Here is a 22,143-nt window from a genome sequence, read left to right on the forward strand (position 1 = left end):
TAATCAAGGTCATGACATGAAAAGTGAGATACTTAGTGAGGCAACTGACCTCTGAGTTGATTTTCCGGAGGGGATCGACCTTCCCATGATTCTGCGGGAACAGTTCCTGTAGGTGACCTGGAAACTTGATGTCATCAAAGGAAGGAAACAGAGGGCCAGACTCAATGGTGGTTGCTGAGGCTGATCTTGGCTCTGTTTGATTAATCTGGGTTTCACTCTGGTTAGATTGGGTCAGTTTGTTATTGACCTCAGGCATCGTGGGTTGATTCAATGAGTAAGGATCAGTTCTAATTGTTGAGTCCTTAGACTGATTCAATGAGTACCGATCATTAGAGATTAAAGATGCTTTTTTATCATCCTCAAGACTTTTAGAGAGATTAGAAGAGTCCATTGTGGTCTCTGTTGGGTTCTTATTAACCTCAGCAGTGCCACGCTGACTCCGCAGGTCCAAAATGGTCTTGGCTGGATCATTAGGAGTCGTCACTGCTGCCATTGGTGAGTTGGGAGAAAGGGACTCGATGGGAGAAAGTGGCTCACTCCCGGTGTCTCCTTTATGGGAGAACAGGCTCAGACGACTGATCCTGCCTGTGGTTCTCAAGCTGGAGAGGATGGAGCTGCCTTCCAGCCGTGACTTAATTATTCTCCCCTTACCTTCTCCATCTCCTTCCTTCTCTCCTGCCTTCCCTCCTTCCTCTTCCCCAACCAAGCCCTTGGCAGCCTCTGTCTCTCTCAGGAGTAAAGACTTGACCAGAATACTCCCTCTGTCCAGATGGGCCTTCTTGAGTTTTTCCTCGAGTGGTTCCTTCTCAGCGGACACTTGCTCCCGGAGTTTGGAAAGATCCAGGGAGAACTCGTGCCGCTTCCGCTGGCCAAACTTGAACTCATCGGGGTCAAAGGTCTTCTCGTAGCGATCCTCTTTGATGGCAGGCATGGCGAAGGACGGTGCGGGGGTCCTGAAAGTTTTCTTGAGCTTGTTGTTGCGGGGTGGCACGTTGAACGGGATAGCTAGCTTTTTCACCCGCTCCATGAAGTCCTGGGGCTCAAGTTCACCCGAAGCGTCCAGGTTGCTCACGGAGGCACTTAGCTTCGGTGAGCGGAGTGGTTGCCTCGGCTTCGGCGTTGGACGGAAGTCAAGGTCGAGCCAACTGGAGGGGGAATCTCTGGAGGGGGCATCTCGGGAGGGGAGTGGGAAATCCCTCAGCTTGAGGCCCTTGAGGATCGGTTTGTTCTTCTTACGGGTGCTGTCCATCACAGCTGAAGAATCAGGTGTGGCTTTACCAAGGCTGCCCCCAGACAAACTGAAATGATCTTCATTGGTCAGGCTTGTAAGAGAAGAAGATTTCTCTTTGGCCTGGTTAGAAAGAGAGGATGTTTCCTCGGTTGTGCCAGGAGAAGTGGAATCCTTACTGACCTTCTGTGATGGAGTTTCACAATTTACTTCAGCTGTGGTATTGGTGCCTGAAGATTCATTCAGGCTTTTAGCTGCTTTTTCGTTGTCCATACTAGACAGGGGCGATGCTTTCTCTTCAGACTTGCCACTGGGTGTTATCAGCCCCTTGGCAGATTCTACCTCACCTGAGTGGAGGGTGGACTTTGTCTCTTGGTTAACTGTGATGCCTGCACTGGGTGTGTCTGCCTCTATGGCTTTGGTCTTTGATACTACATTTTGTAGCGTTTCTTTTGTAGTGTCAGTTCCTGTAGTTTTTGATACTACACTTTGTAGTGATTCTTTTGTAGTGTCAGTTCCTGTAGTCTTTGATACTACATTTTGTAGCGTTTCTTTTTTAGTGTCAGTTCCTGTAGTCTTTGATACTACATTTTGTAGCGTTTCTTTTGTAGTGCCAGTTCCTGTAGTCTTTGGTACTACATTTTGTAGTGATTCTTTTGTAGTGTCTGCTCCTGTAGACATGACAGTGGTGCCTTTGGAAGGAAGCTGCTCTGTGGTGACTTGACTGGGGTCCTCACTATCAACTTTGACTCTATCAGGCACCTCTGTAGCCACCTGTCCAATCTTTCTTTTCTTTTCTGGGGTGAATGTGGAACGACTTATGTGGATGTATGGTGCTTGGTCTTCCAGCTTCTCAGCTGTAGATACATTTGAATTTAATGTGGGTGACGAAACAATCTCTGTTTTTTCTGATTTTGCCTCCGTTTTTTTAGAATCCTCTGTAGATTGTTCTGGAACAACAGTTTCTTTACTCCTTGCTTCTGTAGACTGTTCCGGGACATCCTTTGTGGCCTCGGTTATTGCTCCTGTCAGCTGTTCTGGAACACTTTTCCTGTCTTCACCCATCTTCTCTACACTCTTTGTGTTCGCTGCGGACACAACCTGCTCTTCAGATGCAGCAGGAGACACAACTTTCACTTCCTCCTTCACCGTTTCAGTCTCAGCTACCTTATGCTTCACCCCTGTGTGCTCTATATCTCCTGACTTAGCTTTTTCATCCACTACTGCACTGACAGTCTCCCCTGACGGCTCTGAAGCAGGGATAGGAGTGTTGTTTGTGCTCTGTGTTTTTATGTCACTGGTCATGCTCTGGTTTACTGACCTGCCCTTGACTTCAGGAGGTCCCTTCACAACTGTGTCACTGGCCGATGGAGAAGAAAGCTCTGTCTTTGTTTTTACCTCCTGATTTGATGTGGTGATTTTGTGTTTATTCTCAGTGGCTGAACTTTGATGCTCTGAAATCTCTTTATTTTCAACCTCAGGACTACTTTCGGGAGTATTTTGGTGAATACCTCCTTTTGGAAGTCCCATATTAGTTATCACATCTGTACTCACCACACTGCCTGAGATATTAAGCTTATCTTCATTCACAGGATGCTCTGTAGATGTAATACCAAGTCTGACAGGTGAACCTTCTTTCATTTCTGTTTGATCATTTGCCTGAGGGGCAGGGGGACGGGGAAACTCATCTTGTTTGGTGTCATTCAGATGACAAATTTCAGGTGTCAGGAAGTTGTTGGTTTTTGGACTAATCTTAGTCCTTGGAGCCTCTGAGCGCTTATCAGTGGTTGTGTCGTCTCTTGTGAGGTGATTGGCTTTGTTTTGCATACTATCTTTCAAATTCATAGCATCATTTGTTAGCATTTTCGCATCTTTAGTCTGTGGACTGTCTTTATTTTTCAGTACTTCAGGACTGTTATTAGTTATCAGTACTTGTTTTGTCTCTGGCAATTTAACTTGTTCATTTGCAGGATCACTGTTGTATGTAAGAGTGTCTTTGCTTTGAGTTGTGTCCTTAGTTTCAATAACATTTTTGGCCTGGGAACCATCATTTCTCGTAATAGTTTCTTTGGTTATTGTGTCTTTCACCGGTAAACTGTCATCAGCTTTCACCAATATGCTATCTTTACTTTCCATGGTGTCTATTGTTTCTGTACTGACTTGTGAATCCTCTTTAGTCTTTTTGTTTGTAACTCTATTTTCTCTCTGAGAATTGTCTGTGGCTATCAAAATGTGATTAGTGTCTGAAGTATCTTTTGTCTTTAGACGGTCTTTGATCTGACTGTCTTTGTCTTGTCTCTCTGGTGTGTCTTTAGTACTGGTTTGGTCAGAATTTGTCAACTTTAGTTGGTCAGCTTCAGTGTGTGCATTGTCTTTGGTCTGTAAAGAAGCCCTAGTCTGTGAAGACTCTTTGTCATTATAAGAGTCTGTGGATTTCTTGTCGTCTGGTGAGACTCTAGCCGGCGGTGTGTCCTTCACGTATGTTGTAAGAGTTTGTGTGGGTCGAGTGGGTGTGTCGCCTGGCATGGCGGCATCGGGCTGATCTTTGCCTCGAGGCTTGGTCACAGGGACTTGTTCCAGTTTTACTGGTTCAGGGCCTGGCTCCGCGGGAGTGTTCACTTCACTCTGAGCGTTTGTCACACTGCTCACGGCGCTAGACTTCCCTCTGATGACAGGCTGCGATTGAGCAACAGGAGGATCTGGAGGATACTCAGCGTTTTTGAACGTCCCCGGCTGCTGGTGTGTCGCCTCTCGCACACCGTCTGCGTGCTTGTTTTGGGGACGAGCGTTTCTCAGTCGGGACGGCCTGGTTTCATTGGCTTCTCCCCTTGACGCTGCCGTCGGCTCCGCAGTATGAGTAAAATTCTTCGCCCGCTCGCGGACTGTCTGTACCTTCGGGGAAGCGTTGACACGGTCAGCCGACAGCGACCTCTGACCTGAACTCTGGTCCAGCATCTTGACGCGGTCGGCGACGGAGCGGGCAGGGGAGACGTCAGCGCTGCGTGGGTGTGTGGCCTTGACGGGACCAGGTGCTCCTCCATGGTTCTCAAAGAGCTTGATGCGGTTGACGATGGTGCGAATGGCGGCAGACTTCTCATCTGGCCTGAGGGGAGAGTGGATATAAGAGAGAATGATTGGAGGCCATTCAAACCACTGAGCACACAGTGACAGTACATATTTTTATTTTATAGGGCACTTGGCTTTCTTTTTTTACCTTTCTTTTTTATTTGTTTTTCTATTGTCTCTCTCTGTTTATTTACCACTCCATTATCAAAGAACAGTATGTAGGATTAAATAAAGACACACGCATAATTGCACAATTTACCCTCTCTTTAACCTCTCTCTCACACACACACACACACACACAAACACACACACACACACACACACACGCACACGCACACGCACACTCAATCATCTTGACCAGGAATGTGAGGTCAACATGCCAGTAATATTTCCACAACACCTATCTGTGCAATCTTTTTATCAGCACAGTAAAACTACCAGGGTGTGGCTCCTACGAGACGGTCATTAAAACATTAAGAAGATATCAGAAAAGTCACATGAAATGGTACAAAGAGAGAGAACAGAGAGAGAGAAAGAAAGGCAGAGGGAGAGAGAAAGAAAAAGAGAGACAAGTCAAGAGAAAGAGAGAGAGAGAGAAAGAAGAACACAAAAGAAGACAATAAGGGTGAGAGAGTGAAAGAGAAAGCAGAACAAGAACAAAAAAGGATTTATTTGTGATTAAGACAAACACATTTCACAACCCTGATATGGGTTGTGTGTTTGTGGTTAATTGAATTAGTTGGGCAGGTGAGGCAGAAATTCAGGTAAAACTGGTGCAGTACCTGCCATCTCCCAGTGCTGCTTCTCCCTTCTTCAGCGTAACCGTAGCCACCTGCCTCCCGTTGGCTTTCAAATCAACGGTCCGCTTCCTGTCGGTCTGCTTGTCTTCCTGTTCCTCCATGGCAGGCTCGGAGTTCACCACAAACTTCTTGGCGAAGACCCTCTCACTGCGGGAGACCTTGATGCTTCGCCGCTTGGACTCCGGCGTCTCGGTCTTCCTCTCCACGCGTCCGTCGTCGTCCTCGTCTGTGTCCATCTCCACGGTGGCTAGTGTGGCCAGCACCGGCCCCTCGAAATCCAAGGAGCCTCTGTGTACCGCCGGTGTGTGTGTGTGAGGGTCGTGGACTGTCTCTGGAGACGCCGGTTGTGTGCGTGTGTCTTCTGGCTCCTCTCCCATGTCTGACTCCGCCCCGGCACCTTTGGTGTCTTTTGCCTTTGGCGAGGTCATCGTGAGTGCGGAGACGCCCTTGTCCTGGCGAGCCTCCTCCCACGCCTGCTCAGGGCTGGTCGGTGGCTGACCGGGTGTGTTTTTAGTCGGCGGCGTCTTTTGCCGCGGGCTTGTAGGGTCGCCACGGGAACCCTTCCGGGACCGCCTCCGCCCTGAGTTTTTCCGCCCCATGTTGCTGTCGTCGTCGTCGTCGTTGATTACCTCCCTTTGTTGTTTTGCTCTGGTCGCCTTGGAAACCACCTGGAAAGTCTTCTTGATAGTTGTCTCGACAACAGGTGTTATGTCGTCCTGTGTCACGCTCGTCTCCTCCAGGTACACCTGCAGGTTCCTCCGCGTGTGGATTTTGTCGGTGGCATTCCTATGATTCTCTTCTATTTCCTCACTTTTCTTCTGACTTTCCTCCTCCTCCTCCCCTTCTGTCCCGTTCTCCTGGTTCTCAGGGGGCCTCTCTAGGTGCTCTCCCTGCCCAGGGATGGGAGCTCTCGGCTGGGGTTCATCTTCAAGAGAAGTTTCTCTCCCTCTCACCCTCCAAGGAGAAAACCAGCTGCCTATGCGGCCAAACACCCCAGTCCCCTCTTCTGCCTGCAAGAGCACAGACATAAACATCAACATAAACAAACATAAACCCAGCATTTAACCTACAAGCCCGGATAGAATGACTACAACAAACAAACTAAACAGACCAGACATAAGACTTAATCATCAATGAACACCTACAATAAACTCTTCCCTACTAATCAGCTTACATTATAGTCACTGTCTACAACCCCATCAAATATGCTATCCTCTGGATAATGTTTCCCTTCATGGCTCAACGACATAATTACTGCCATAACAGAGAATAATCCTGCCTCTGACTTGAGAAATGTTCCTACTCTCTTTTCGGCGTAAAGGAATATTTCCTGTGACATGTCTCACGAGGGCACCCTATACACTTTAAAAAATGAAACAATATAGTTGGGCTGCTCAGATCCCCCTCCTGTTGTGTGGATCCACTCCCTCGTTCTACCACATTTTTTACCTTTATGAAGACAAGGCAGTGTAGACAGGCAGAACGTGAGTGGGAGAGATAGCGAGAGAGAGAGAGAGAGAGAGAGAGAGAGAGAGAGAGAGAGAGAGAGAGAGAGAGAGATGAGGGTGGAGTTGAGAAATGACTGCAGATCTGAATGGACCCCAGGACCCTGGGTGCTTAGCCTGGCTCAATGAGAGGTGGTCTGGAACCAAACGTTAATTTTCTCGTATTTGAAAAAAATGCCGAGATCCGTTTATTGGGCGCCATGGATGTCTATCAAATGCGTCTGTGTATACCTCATCATCGTCTTACTTTCCCCCCTGTTCTGTGATTGGTCCCCTATCTGAGGCACAAATTAGGGTGGTAGCTTCCAGGCTGCCTTAGCAGCGTGAATCAAATCGTGTACAAGGCAGCATGGGAACACCCAAGCTATTGGGTGCTCAGACCAGTATGTGCTCAGTATGGGGATGCTACCACATACACCGCAGCTCCCCTTGGATTTCTGTCATTTCTGTTTAAAACAACACATCTCTGTATCCAGATAGGGACAACACAGTGTATTGTTTCTAACACATTCGTTTTGAGAGTGTGGAGTATTAGCAATTACTGCTGTCTTCTTCAGTCAGGTGCATTTACTTCAACTCTTTATAAAGTTGCCGTTAGACCAAAGAACAGCAACCTCAATGCAACAGCCTCTAGTACTGGCCCATCTACAACTAATCACAACAGAACTATCTAATATCAAACAGCCATCCATCAATCAGGTTTACAACATCACCATAGCACAAAAACACCCATATAACAGTGATGACAGACTCATAAACAATCTGCTTTAGTGCTCATGGATCTGGTTCAGAACCTACCGACATTATGTACAGTTGTTTGTGATTATTGGATCTTGTTATGTGTGGAGTACCCCAGTTTGATTCTTGGACCACAACTAATTGATTTTGAAATTATGCCACTTGTATACAAAGCTCTGAACTGTCTTGCACCTACAGTATAAAGTACCTGTATATTTTCAAAGGAGTTTTTGGACAATACCATTTGCTACTGCATTATGACTTCTATCTTTCTTCACTAAAGCTGTTTGCTTCTCTCTCCACTCTGAGAAGGTAGGCAGCTCTTTCAGCCTGTTATCCACTCAGCCATTCCTTTTCTGCATCTGTATGTAGACCCCTTGTCACAACATACATGTGACATTTATTTAAAATGGAACATTTAGCCCATTTCATATAAAATACTGATACAAATATATGTAGTTTATTGCAATTCAGCCTAAAAATACCAGGATATGATTTTTGGTCCATACCGTATCTTCCAGGCCTAATCCCTAGTATAAACAGTAAAGCAAGGGAGGCTCAGGCTGTCTTTAGTATATACTGTATTCCCCGACCTGATGGAACACGCTGCCTGAGGACCTCAAAGAGACCCGGGCACTGAACACACTCGTACATATCACCTAACAGCCTATGGCTACATTTTTAGAGTATGTGTATGTGTGTGTGTGTGTGTGTGTGTGTGTGTGTGTGTGTGTGTGTGTGTGTGTGTGTGTGTGTATGGTGTGTGTGTGTGTGTGTGTGTGTGTGTGTGTGTGTGTGTTTGTTTTAACATTTCTACTTTCTGCAATGATTATGTAACCGCACTGTTCATATTTATCTTCTTAACTTGCAAATCTACTTGTATTGTGACTGTACTGAAACTAAAAGCACGCTGCGTCACCTATGAAATGTCCTACAGAAATAAAGTTTAACTCACACACATAGGCAATGATTTCAGACCAAAGATTTCAGAGCAGCCACCTACAATAGCGTTCAAGAACCTTTTTACCTTAGAGCAGGAGATGACTAAATGGGCATTGAAAAAAACAAAAAAACAAAGAAGGGCTAACCACAAGCACTCAAGCAAGGAGTAATGGAAAAAGCTAATAACCGGATAGACGGGATAAACAAACACCAATGCAGTGTGGAAATATATTTGCATTCATGTATTTTGGCAAGTAACCTAATAAAACACAATTCCCTATAATATTCCCTGACTTTGCTCTCTGAATTATTGCGATGCAACATGTGCCATTGCATCATGGTAGAATACACACACTTCTCCTTACAACATCACTATTCTGTGTTTACTGTTACTGTACTGTAGCCTATTACTTGCTGGATACAACGTGTGCCATTGCGTCATGATAGAATACACACATCTCCTTGAAAACTTGTTTCGTCGTCTGTTATGGCTCAGGGTGATTTGGCACCTCTCAGAGCGCTTCACCTTCTGCTTATCTATCATTCAATCTATCTCCCAGGATGCCTTTAAGATCCTGCAGTGCCAGCCCGTGTGGAATTCCTTAAGTGGGGCTTGAGAACAGGAGAGACTGCTTTTCCATGCTTATGTGATCCGCATCTCTGGAACTCATTATCACACGGAATGATAGGACCAGGCAAGCAGCTCTTGTCTGTTTTCCCCTTATTCTAAACATATAAATGGTTTAAGTATTCAAAGGCAGCGCAGTCAGTCTCGTTGACATTTGTGGAGCACATGCAGGTTGAGCCGGATACTGTTATTATTAACACACCAGAAGTCATATAGCTCCAGTCTATTTTAGTAGCCTAGAAGAATGCCCATTTCCAGTAGCCTACGTCTATATGGCTTAAGTTGTACTAATTTTGTTATACACAACAGTCATGAAAAGACGTGTTTATGAATCAATTACTTGTCAATAAGTTAAATATTATCGAAATTGCTTTCATTTCTATAATGAATTGTGTCACCCCTGAACAAGGTACGCCACACGTACCTTGGAATAAAGCGACTATTCCTGTTCAGCAGAAGTGAAAACTTTAATCCTACAAAGTCTTCGTTTGAGGAGTTTGCACACAATTTGCCTACTCTTTACATCAACATGGCTTACCTGTAACGGTTTTAAGTGCAATGCAATGGCAACTCACGAGTACTGTGTTTAGGAAAAAAACAACTTTAGTTTGAACATGCTTTACTTTAAACTTATTGCTAATCATCATGGGAATGTGCATTTGATAACAGCAATAATGCTGTTATTTAGATTTTGTGAAAACAAAAAATATACAACCCACTCCTGTATAACCGTAGGGAATTACCAAAACTTCCCACAGTATATGCAAGCTCAACAAATCTAGCAAATGCACCACAGTACCGAATCCACAAATATCTTTCAGAAGAACTGTTCTTCGACATTTATAAGATGGGTATACTTACGGGGAACGCAGGGACCAAAAACCTGGTAACATACACCACCAAGTTTTGTGTCCCAAGCACGAGTGACGTTATGTAATCCAGCGTTAATCCTATGACTCATCAAACTTGGTATAAAAAATACAATAGCATCTCCTATGAGATGATAGCCAAAACTGTGCCAATAACTCCGCTATCCTCAAAGTATAGAGTAGGCTACAGTGTCGACGAACGCGCAAAGTGCAATTTGAGATGAGTGCGCAGTGCACAATGTGTGTGCCTATCGGGGAGAGAGAGAGAAGGGGGGAAGATAGAGTGAGGGAGAGAGAGAGTGAGGGAGAGATGGGTTCGTTAATTATTTCTGAAGGATGGCGCGGTTTTCTGAGCATGCTTGGAATGACGCATGTGGGATTCGGACAGATTAAAACTTCTGCGTTTCATGTTTCAAGAGTGAAGACACTGAGGAAAGTTAATCGAAATGTGTCGGTCTATGTTTTAGAAACCATAAACAACAGATAAGTCTAAGTCCGCTTGATTTTCCAAAAGTTGGTTTCGTTTTTTGAGTGCGCACCTCGGCATTGTTTCTTAGTGAATAGCCTACTGTTCAATGTGCCCCATTTTTTCAAAACATATCCACCGACACCTATATCGTTAGTCAAAAGCAATAAGTGTGTGTAGGCTACAAAAATGGCTTACAACATTAACACTTTTAGTCATCAACCAGCCATTCGAGACGCAGCAGACACAAAAAGCCAAGAGACTGCCAGAGGCGCAAAACATTCCGACAACATAGATTATCGCCCACCGCCGATATTTGCACATAGGCATACAGTGTAGGAACGCAGTAAGACGGCATTTCTATGCAAGGGAGTTCCAGCTGTAACTAAAAGCGAACATTTTACCTGGAGATACAAGTCAGTAGAATACTCTGTGATGTAGAGGCAGCATCTGCTAGTAGGCAAATCTTCATAACTACTGTCGATAGTGTCAGTGTCAGTTCTTTTTCCCTAGCCTCTCCCCTCCGCCCACATGCGCCAGTGAGAGACTGAAACGGGCTCGGACACGACCAACTGCACACACATCAACTGACATTAACACTTTATACACTTACCATGCCGATCTAAACGGTATGTAATTCCTGGCCAAATATTGGAAGAGTCTGAAAATCCCCCCAACAAATACTGCGCAGCTGGAGCAGGTGAGGTCTCTCGCCCCAGGCTTGGTGCCTTTTTGCCCGGCCTGCACACCTGAGTAACGCGCGCCAATAACAGAGTCACTTGAATAATTAATTGGATGTCTGCCGTTTTAAGGTTGGTCTACTTTAAGAGGAAAGTTTGTCCGTTCTTTATCATGTTGAAATGAAAGATAAGTGAAGTGTCAGAGCGCTGGCTCTTCTCGGAGTCCCAACAGGTGGAATCTGCTTGAGCCGGGTGTGTCGGCGGAAGGTATGGCATTAGTTGTTGCAACACCCTCATAAAAGCAGTATGCATTCACACACACACACACACACACACACACACACACACACACACACACACACACACACACACACAATATGACGATTGTTTCCAAAACAAAAAAAAGGCTCCTTGGAGGTTGAGTGCATTTGGCCAGATATAGGCTGATGGGGAAGTAGGCCACTACTAGAGTCTGTGTGTATGTGTGTGTGTGTGTGTGTGTGTGTGTGTGTGTGTGCCTGCGCGCGCGTTAGCATGTGTGTGTTTAACATGTTCCAGACTTTATTGATTTGTAAATCTCACAGAAAAGTTCAGTGGGTATGTGCCTAAGTCAAAGTACAGAGTACATAATCACAGACACAAATGGAGAGACGTTGGCAGGGTGTGTGTGTGAAAAAGAGCATGCGAGAGAGAGAGAGAGAGAGAGAGAGAGAGAGAGAGAGAGAGAGGGAGAGAGTGTGTCAGTGAGAGGTTGTCTGAGTCATCCACCATGCCTTTTGGGTGAGTTGTCAAATTAGCTTTTGCTCTTTACTCACCTCACACACATGCTCTCTCTTTGTCTCTCTCTGTCTTCACACAGATATCTCAGTGAAAGTCAACCTACCAGAGTAGCTGTGTGTGTGTGTGTGTGTGTGTGTGTGTGTGTGTGTGTGTGTGTGTGTTTGTGTGTCAGAGAGAGAGAGAGAGAGAGAGAGAGAGAGAGAGAGAGAGAGAGAGAGAGAGAGAGAGTCCTGGCAGAGGATAATGCACACTGCAAGTGATACCTCCCTGTGTCACCATGACGATAGTGTCAAACAGAAGCCATCAGTGTTTGGTTCACATCTGCTGTGTAAGCCAAGAACCCACCACACACACACACACACACACACACACACACACACACACACATACACACACACAATCCCTTCCATCCTAACACACATACGTACGTCACGTGCCTGCATGCATATACCCACACACGCACCCATGTGCACACACAATCACCTCATACCAACACACACACACACACCATCTACACACATTCCCCCCATCTAAACACTTTAATGAAAGAAAAAAGCGATGGAGAGAGAAAGTTAGGGAAGAAAACAAGACAGGATAGGGTTCTTTTTCTTAATAGGCCTGTTCAGTCCTCACATTCTTATGGTTGAGTTCATTACAAGCATGTCTAATGAACTATGGTCTCACAAACAACATCTTTAACAAAAACAACAACAACAACAACAAACACACACACAATGAAACATACAGAATTGTTGAGTGACTCAATTTCCCCCTCTTGTGGCTATCATGGTATACTGCAGCTCCCTGCTTGGTCAAACTCAGCAAATTGCTTCCACTAGTCCACTAGTTGTTCGTTTAGTGTGTTTAGGTCACAGTGACTCGGCAAATAAAAGGATAGACCTCAGTCCTGCGTAAATGAGAGAGGAGTTTGATGCATTACACTCTCTCTCATGTTTTTTTTCCAAATGAACATACAATAAGAATAAGATAGCCTGTGAGCTGTTATACATTACAGTAAGTTCCCTGGTGGCTCAGACCAATGTGTTGCTTGTGGTTTGCTTTACCATTTCAGCTACACTGCTACAGGAATAGCTACGTGGTCAGAAGTACGCATGTCTCTTGTACAGTGAGTGTCAGACAATTGCTCCCGGCGGAGAGATGTTTCCGGAACAGAACAGGTAGAGCAAGGAGCTCACTCCACCAAGGTCACAGGTTCAGAACCCAGGGGGCACACATACTGATAAAAAAAAATGTGTACCTGCACTGGTTGCTTACAGTAACAGTTGTTTTTGCAACAAGATGAGAGATAGCAACAATATTTTCTATTTTTACGGATATAATAAGCTTGGCTAGATTGAGTGATTGTGTGGACCTGGGTGTGTGTGTGTGTGTGTGTGTGTGTGTGAACCTGTGTGTGTGTGTGTGTGTGTGCACGCATATGAGGGGGTGTCTGACGAGTTGTTGAAATATGTCACCCCGGGGTAGGATTACCACGGTAACCAGGATTGGGTGATGGAAGTCTATGTCCCTGTGACGATCAGGGCCTTTCCCATCTGAACCATGCGTACAGGCCAGATAATCAGGAAATCAGTGGGAGTGTAGGAGTGATTTGCAATCACTATTATTATTATTATTTGTGGGTTAATTGGGCTTTTCTCAGTTTAATCGCTGGAGACGTTGTGCACTGGGTGTTAATCACGTGAATGTATACTGTATGAACAGGTGTTCATCGAGCAATCAAGAGGTGTGGATGGCTCATGGCAGGGAACATTATGGTTGTTATGGTGACCTAATAAAAATGCCAACTCACAACAATAGTACATACAGCCACACAGCACAAGGGTGATTTATGTCCACGTCACATCCTGCAACAAACAGGACATCATCCAACGGAACAACTGTTTTGGACATTTATATTTGCGCACGTTGAGAATATTGGCTATCCATGCCAGAGGCTGAAGACATATTTTTGAAATACGATCGCATGGACAGACTAAACCCTGGGTCCTCATGGGCTCTGACCCCGTCTGTGGTACGAGATATCAGTGCTGCCACTGCTCCAAGGCTTCCTCAGGCCTCACACTCATCTAGTCTTGGCCGCTCTGGCTTTAACCCTTAACCCTGCTAGTGACGGCGCCTGGCTTCGAGCTGTAGAACCACGTTGGAAATATATTTAACCACTCTTTCCACTCTCCCCCGTGTCCGTCATACACACACACACACACACACACACACACACACACACACACACACACACACACACACACACACACACACACACACACACACACACACACACACACACACACACACACACACACACACACACACACACACACACACACACACACACACACACACACACACACACACACACACACACACACACACACACACACACACACACACACACACACACACACACACACACACACACACACACACACACACACACACACACACACACACACACACACACACACACACACACACACACACACACAGTGATTCCATCAACAGAGATCTGTAAAGAGGGCACCTCTCTCTCTTTCCTTCTCTCTCTCTCTGTATGTGTGTGTGTGTGTGTGTGTGTGTGCGGCTGTGTGCGTTTGTATGCTTCAATGGCCTGTTCGGTCTTTTATTAAAACATAATACATCCAACAAATATAATGAACTCACTAAGATTCAAAGCACAAATGTGGCCCTTTTCCTTGCTCAACATGTACTTTCAGAATGCCCCCTCGTCATCTGCATAATATACACACACACACACACACACACACACACACACACACACACACACACACACACACACACACACACACACACAGTGTGGCGAAATGATCCAGTCTCCATGTTTGCAAGTAAAAGAACCAGGGGGATATTCCAAGTATGCGGTTTTGTGAAAAATCTGGTTTAGTTAACTCAGAGTAAGTGGTAATTAATCCTCCTACAACAAGAGCCCTATGGCATTGTTTTGTTAGGAGAATGAGGCCATACAACTCCTCTATTAGGAGGTTTACCACTTACTTGAGTTTAGTAACTTTAGTTTGTCGCTAAAACCATATACTTGGAATACCCCCCAGGGCAGCCATGCAGCTCTATGTTTATGCTTTGGTCCTAACCAAGACCTCCCCCTACCTACAGGACTTGGCATGGCGCTGAGGCTTAGGTGTTGAGATTGTTATAACACACACACACACACACACACACACACACACACACACACACACACACACACACACACACACACACACACACACACACACACACACACACACACACACACACACACACACACACACACACACACACACACACACACACACACACACACACACACACACACACACACACACACACACACACACACACACACACACACACACACGTGTATAATAGCAGGATCACGGGAACATAAATTCAATAGTTTATTTTCAGCAACCTAACAACACTCTTTGTCCTCGACAGCAACCCTTTACATTTTATATTTACAGTTTTTTTTTATTGCTTTGACCTGGTTAAAGAAACTGGTGACCTCTCAGTCTTCATCATCACTCTCTCAGCAGAGCAAAGAGAGACACCTCTTGCAAATGAGTTAACCCATTGTCATTGTTTTGACACACTTCCCTCACCCTTTTGCAAATCAGTTAACGCAGATGTCATTCAAGCAGTCCAAACTCCATTGCTTTAGCTGTGGTATCCAAACAGAAACTATATGTTCCCATCTCTTAGAAACTTCTTGCCCAGTATGAAATCACTGAAGCACCTGTTTGACACTGCTTCACACAACTTTTCAATTTGCAATCAGTCTGCAGGCTTACAGTAAAAGGTGCCATGTTGTGTGTTGTAACTTGCAAGCATGGATGGTCAAGGCAGATGAGAGTGAGAGTAAGAATTGACTAGAAGAGATTATTTTCTTTATTGTACAGAATTTTTTTTTTTTTTTCCTTATGTCTTACAGAGTGATGGATTTTGCTGGATTTTTTTCTTTCATACTATATATGTGGTTTCAGTTGGAATATTTCATTTCTTAGCCACAATCTAAAAAAAAAAAAAAAAAAAAAAAAATAGAATGAATACTGCATTCAATACAAAAAAATCATTGTATATGATTCTGGATCTATTTTTTGCAAGAAAGCAAATTGGCACTGATACTGTATGTAAGCTGCTGACCAGTAATGCAGCACTGATTCACATTGAGAGCTGAATTTTGTATTTTTATGCCCCTTGTCTAATGACTGATTTGAAGCGCTTATGCACTTGTGTGCAAGTTGTGTTGTTTGAGGGCAAAATTCACTTTTGGTCCATATGTTTTGGAGGAGTTAGAGCCTTTTGCAGGCAAAATGAGTCATTTTGACCATTGATGCCACTGTTTAGGCCTTTGCGTTAAGAGTTTTGAAAAGTGTTTTTTTGAGTCGACTACTGCGTCAAAGCAATACAAAAAAAACTGTAATACACTCAGATGAAGGTATCCACACCAATAGCAATATTCCTCACATTATTTTTCACTTTTAACACCACAAAGCCTCAAGTAAGCCACACACAGATAGATGTCTTGCCTGTAGATGAAGACTTATGAAAGCACAACAGGGAGAACATGTCACTATCCAAACCTGACCGGCTGGCTCCGAGCACAGTGGATCAATGCAACACAGAATCATCCGGAATTGGAATGGGTTCCACTGTGGAAGCAGGATCAGAATCTGGACAGGATTGAAGTTCTGGTTCAATTCATGTTCCTTGTTTATTTACATCTGTCAGTTAAATAGTTGTCAGTGACAATACCCCTCTGATTTCAGCACTGGAAACAGGTGCCAGTAAGCCCAGACCAGGTTTTGGAGGTCCCATTGCTGTCCAGTGATTGGTATAGGTCCCAGTATCTGGTTTACCTCAGTGCTGATGAGAGAGCTCTAACCTGTGTGTCCAGCAAGCCAGGCCACATTCTTGAGTATCTTGAAGATCTAGAAAGTGTTGACAGTTAAGGATCCCCTATTTTCAAACATAGGGAGGGTCCTCAGTAGTGAGGTTCTAGATGGTTCTAGTTCGGAAGCTCAAGGATCATCCGTTTCAAATAAAGGGCTGGTCCTCAGTGGAACATGTGTGCCTGGGTAGAGGCATGTGACTGGTCCTCAATGATAACTGGCGGCTCAGAGAGAAGTAAGTCATCATCAGCGACGCTCAACTCAGGATTAGATGTCAACACGACATTTGGAATGTTGAACTCAGACAGGAGGTCACCGTCGGCAACAACCCCACCAGGACTACAGCCAATAAGCTTGCCGAGGGTGATGACGTCTGGTGTTTGATTGGCAGTCTGGTCCTGTGACCAGCAATGAAAAGGAGAGGAGTGTGAGTTGGCCGGTAGGGGGCGACAAAACGCCTGGGTGCCCATGTCCACCATGCAAGTGCCCACACGCACTGATTTCACAAAGCCCTCTGGGTGTCTGAGAGAGAGAGAGAGAGAGAGAGAGTGTGTGTGAGAGAGAGAGGGAGAGAGGGAGAAAGAGAGAGAGAGATAGGAGAAGAGTATTTCATTGATTCTTCAATACATCAAATCAAACACCCTTCATCATTGATGCTCCCACAGGCTTTATCTAAGTGGGAGGATCAAACCTCCATCTACTCTGACTCTCGTCATATCTCGCCTGTCTTCAGAAAAGGAGTGAGAAAGACATCACATCTGTCTTTTGCTATTAACCATTGATGTTGCCATTGCATTCACTGCTGTTTTATTACATTCTGGACAGGTGGTACATGGTATCATTCTGAGCTCTGTCTGATCCATACTGTACATACAGGGCAATGTCCAGGCTTCCGCAAAAAAATAGGATTTGATTGGTTTGAGGCAACAAGTCAGTAGTAAGATGACAATTTTCTTAAAGGCTACTCAGAACAGCGGAATTTTTTATTTTTATTTTACTGTCTGAGAAAAAAAGTGAGTCTGAAAGAGATTCATAAAACAGATTAATTATCCAATTATTACACCATCACTTAATAACCGAATTGAAAGGGGTGACCCGTTCTCAACTGAGTGTCTGCCTGATCCTAATGTAATGAGCTCCCAGATTAGTTCGGTTCCCATGCTAAAACATCACGGGAGAGGAAAGGAAAGGAAAGAGGATGGAGCTAAAAGAGAGTCTCTTCAAGGGCTGTTCATCATCTAGTACCACTGCTTTATGGGATTAATTTTATGGGATTCATTTTACTGCCAAGAACATTGCTCTGATCTGAGAATTTAGCTGGGTCCTTAGTTAGGAATTTAATCCCGTGTGTTAAGACTGACTGTGCTTTCACTGCAAAGGATGAGAGGAGGATGAGAAGAGAGAGTGAGTGGCAGAAAAGGATGTCGCAATACATTCATTACATTCATACTTTCATAAAATCATACAACATACTCTACCTTGTCTTTGGACATCGTTATTTGCTGGATAAACAAATAGCGTGTGTGCGACAGAGGAAATGTGCTTTAGAGTTGCTTTACGTCTCTGTTCAATTTAAGTGTAGCAGACTCAGATCCTTAACTAATGTCACTAGTAACACCTGAGCCTGTCATACATTTCAGACCCGGACTACATTGATTCTGCAACTGAGCTCCCCGATCGCACACATTAAAAAAAAAAAAGTTTTATAATACGGGTTTAATTTTTCTAACGTGCGCACTCCTATCACATCTGGTGTAGTCCGTTCCATTGATTAAAGTGGAAGCTAATTGTTCCAGCAGATGCTATGGGTGCGTTTCATGTAGCGTTTATACGTCCTCCTTCGCTCCTCGATGCCTCGATCCTCACTGATCTACATAAAGAATGATGGGGGGGAAACAATGGGATAGTCTATCCAGTGTTAGTTATAGATCAGTGGGAACGCCCCTCGAGGATCGAGCATCGAGGATCGAGGAGGCATAATGAGAGGCACCCTTTGCCTATGGAACCTCCCTGTCATATTGAAAAAAAAATGGCTGTTGTAAAAAAGGGTTCACGTCGGGTGGAGCAGAGGAGTATTAATATATGACACTTAGAAGAGAAGATGTAGGGGGGCGGAGGAGGAGGCCCATGGGAGACAGACGGACAGAAGTGATGGGGTTGGGGAGGGGGGGGGGGCTACTTGCAAAGATCCTTTAATACATTAAAATCAAACTGTATCACAGACTATAATCAAACTGCTCTCACAAACTATAAGACCACTTAGATATCATCTAAATCAATCATCACATCTCCCCAACCCCTTCACACTGTTTCAGAGAGAGAGAGAGAGAAAGAGAAAGAGAGAGAGTTGCTTTCCCTCACTCATATTACTTCTTTTTCTTTCTTTCTTTATTTTTTTTACTTTGATTTTTATTTGATGAACACATATAAGAAAATAACACGCACATGCACAAAACGCACAAAAAATAGCAGGTTGGGGGACGACATACATCCATGACTGTCAAAATTTAAAATAAGAATAATAATATTAAAAAAAAATAAAAAAAAAAACAAGACAAGACATATTTTTCTTTACTTAAGAGGAGAAATCCTGACTAAAAATAAGTGCTGTTCAAACCTGTCTGGACTTGTTTTCCAATAATGATGCGGACAATACATGATCCCATACGTGATTTGCAACACTACAGCTTTGGCAACACGGTGCATTAATGCTCATAAAACACCTTTGCATTTGAAAGGAGAGAGAAGGCAGTCGAGGAAGATGAGGAAGAGCAGAGAATGAAGGGAGAGAAGCTGAGGAGAAGAGAGAGGAAAGGAGGGAGCGAGGGACCAAAGAGATGAGAGCAGAGGAGGAAAGAGAAGGACCAGAGGGTAACAGACTAACAAGATCAAAGAAAGAGCTATAAAGAGAGAGGGAGGAATATGTATGTGTGTGTGAGTGTGGGTGTGTGTGTGTGTGAGAGAGAGTTTTCATCGCCATTTGTCACCTGTCAGGTGTGCATGTGTTTGGGCAAATTTAGCAATGTTCTGTTTCTATGGCAATATATATATATATATATATATATATATATATTGTGTGTGTGTGTGTGTGTGTGTGTGTGTGTGTGTTTTCTCACTCTTGATGCGTAGCCCCAGTCTTGGTCAGGAGAGTGAGGACGAAGAACATGAAGATGACAAACACAGCCAGGCCAACCCAGAACCCTATAACAATCGAGTCTACAAGAGAGGAACACAGTCATATGACACACACACACACACACACACACAAATAGTAATTTAAGCACGCTTGTTGAACACACACACACGCACACATAAAACAAACATAATACAATGTATTACAGACATCCATTATGAAACACACAAACACACACACACACACACACAATTGCCTTTAAGACATTCTGCTGCTGTCAAGAAGATGTGGTAAATTATTCATCGATTTATTTGAAACTGGAAAAGCCAGAACACAAACCTTGGATATTCACTACCGTCACTCTCCCTGGGATGGCCTATTTCTAGTGATTAGACTGTCATTTCAGTGCTCAGTGTTTCTTGTGTGCTTCTGGAACATACCGTCCTCTAAAGGACGATACCTTAATGTCCCTTGATTAAGTATCAATCTGTACACACATACATAGAAACAAACAAATCATGTGCCAAAAGAGAACACCAGGTACATGCTGTAACAATTAGGGTTTAGGTATCCAATGCCGTTTCTTTTTCCCCTAAGCTCCCTATACAGTTGTGGAGTATTTGCATTTTACACAGCTGTTGCACTCATGGCCTGTACCTTTCCTCCAGGACACAGTGTACATGAATTTGTGTACTAACCGGCAGATAATCTCCAAAGAGCCATTACATTGTTTTCTACAAATATAGCAGCTTATTTGCACAGTTGTCCTTATGTGATTTGTGATTCCCCCAGTCATGAAGAGTAAAGTTGCATGGCTGGTTCTCCATATAGACAGATAGAGTGCGGCTGGGAGGGTGTGCCTCTCTCCCTTTTGCAAATTAGTTTATCATCGAAATGACTTTGAAGCTGTTATATGAATGTATTTTTTTTTTAATTCATTTAAGATGCATATAATAGGTTACTTTTCTACCTTACACAGAGATGCAGCTGTTTACTTACAGTACAGTATGTCACATGATAAAGTCTATACCAGAACCAAGTAGTGACCAGAGTGCTGCTGTATGTAATGTCTGCGAGTTCATTAGTAACTGATGCTCACGTTAAACCACTGCCGTATTCTTACCCCCAAAACTCTCTCACACACACACACACACACACACACACACACACACACACACACACACACACACACACACACACACACACACACACACACACACACACACACACACACACACACACACACACACACACACACACACACACACACACACACACACACACACACACACACACATACATACTCACAGTTAATCCATCCCTGTTTAAAAAAACTCACCAAATCTGAAGGGGGTCTTCTGTTGTCTGCCCCTATACTGTATCTGTATGTCACTATATTTTGCTTGTTTCTTTGTTTGTTTATTTATTGTTTTGGGGAGGGGGGCAACCCATCTAAATATAGTCATGTCAAATATGAGGTCAAGGTGATAAAGCCTATAAGGTTAGAACATCACATGCATCATTAAATGTGCTATCACTCTCCTTCCAACCTGCTTCATTACGGGGGTGCAACAGCAAGCACAGAGCACAGAACACACACACACACACACACAAACAGCAATAACGGATCCTTGTTATTCTCATCCAGAGCCTCTCAAGGCATCATCAGACACTTAGATAGCCTCTTTCAGAACTAAAATCAGCATCCGAACACACACATAGTTCACATACAAAAAAAAAAACACATATACTTCCTCGGATTACTTCTCATCACATGAAGGACAACTTACAGCGATGTGCCTTCAGACCTTCAAAAGACACGGGCTCCTCGTCGTCGTAGTACTCGTACTGCCAAACGTAGTTGTCTCCACCGCGGAAACTAACGCCGTTCTGAGTGTTGTTGAGGAGCGCCGACATAGCATTGACATCTGTGCGCTCGTATTCGCTTTACTGTATGGTGCGGCGAATTGGCGACTCGATTTGGTATCCAACCTCCCATGCGCTCAGAGTTAACACATCACAATACTGTTGTCCAAAAAATAGCCCTTTTGTTTGTTTTGTAGCAGACAAAAGTAGATTTAAAAGTACAATACAACTTTACTCAGAACGTTTACCACGCATTTCTTTATTGGTGTCTCCAATGCTCGGTAAGATATATATAATATATATATTTTTATATAAAAAGGAAAAAATAAACGAGAGAGGACGTAATCCGCGTGTCTTCATGAGGCAGAAAATCGCATGTAACTGCTTCTACATATCCTGCCCAGCTCTCTCACGACACGTTTTCTCTGACGTAAAGTCCAGTAGTGGGCGACTACACAGAAGGCTGCAGATGCTTTGTCCTGTAAAATTGCCTCTAAATTGGATATCCCTCCCAAAG

At 44.1% G+C, this 22,143-nt stretch overlaps 2 protein-coding genes across 2 annotated transcripts in view; both read right to left on the minus strand.

Annotated features, from left to right (window-relative positions):
* LOC134097376 (uncharacterized) overlaps nt 1-11,981 on the minus strand; it is a 32,745-nt gene extending 20,764 nt beyond the window's left edge. Inside the window, exons 1-4 of the mRNA XM_062550261.1 lie at nt 11,966-11,981; nt 9,769-9,857; nt 5,077-6,104; nt 50-4,331 (exon numbers count right to left, since the gene is read on the minus strand). Coding sequence (XP_062406245.1) covers nt 50-4,331; nt 5,077-6,104; nt 9,769-9,857; nt 11,966-11,981 — 5,415 coding nt within the window. The remainder of the gene's footprint in view (nt 1-49; nt 4,332-5,076; nt 6,105-9,768; nt 9,858-11,965) is intronic.
* A 4,790-nt stretch (nt 11,982-16,771) lies between these two features.
* Nucleotides 16,772-21,677, minus strand: LOC134097378 (melanocortin-2 receptor accessory protein 2A-like). The gene is made up of 3 exons (XM_062550262.1): nt 21,551-21,677; nt 19,744-19,843; nt 16,772-17,149 (listed from the first exon to the last, which is right to left on the minus strand). Exons 1-3 carry the CDS (start codon nt 21,675-21,677, stop codon nt 16,792-16,794), a joined length of 585 nt encoding a protein of 194 aa, XP_062406246.1. The 3' UTR covers nt 16,772-16,791.
* Between the last annotated feature and the right edge of the window lie 466 nt (nt 21,678-22,143).

This window comes from Sardina pilchardus, chromosome 12, assembly GCF_963854185.1.
Source record: "Sardina pilchardus chromosome 12, fSarPil1.1, whole genome shotgun sequence".
Classification (NCBI taxonomy): Eukaryota; Metazoa; Chordata; class Actinopteri; order Clupeiformes; family Clupeidae; genus Sardina; species Sardina pilchardus.

What these genes read in the sequence shown, in the direction of transcription:
- LOC134097378 (XM_062550262.1), bottom strand. Translation starts at nt 21,677, where the DNA reads ATGTCGGCGCTCCTCAACAACACTCAGAACGGCGTTAGTTTCCGCGGT. An exon ending in AGGTCTGAAGGCACATCGCT is followed by an intron (nt 19,844 to 21,550) that starts GTAAGTTGTCCT and finishes CCTCTCTTGTAG; the next exon opens with ACTCGATTGTTATAGGGTTC. An exon ending in ACTGGGGCTACGCATCAAGA is followed by an intron (nt 17,150 to 19,743) that starts GTGAGAAAACAC and finishes TCTCTCTCTCAG; the next exon opens with ACACCCAGAGGGCTTTGTGA.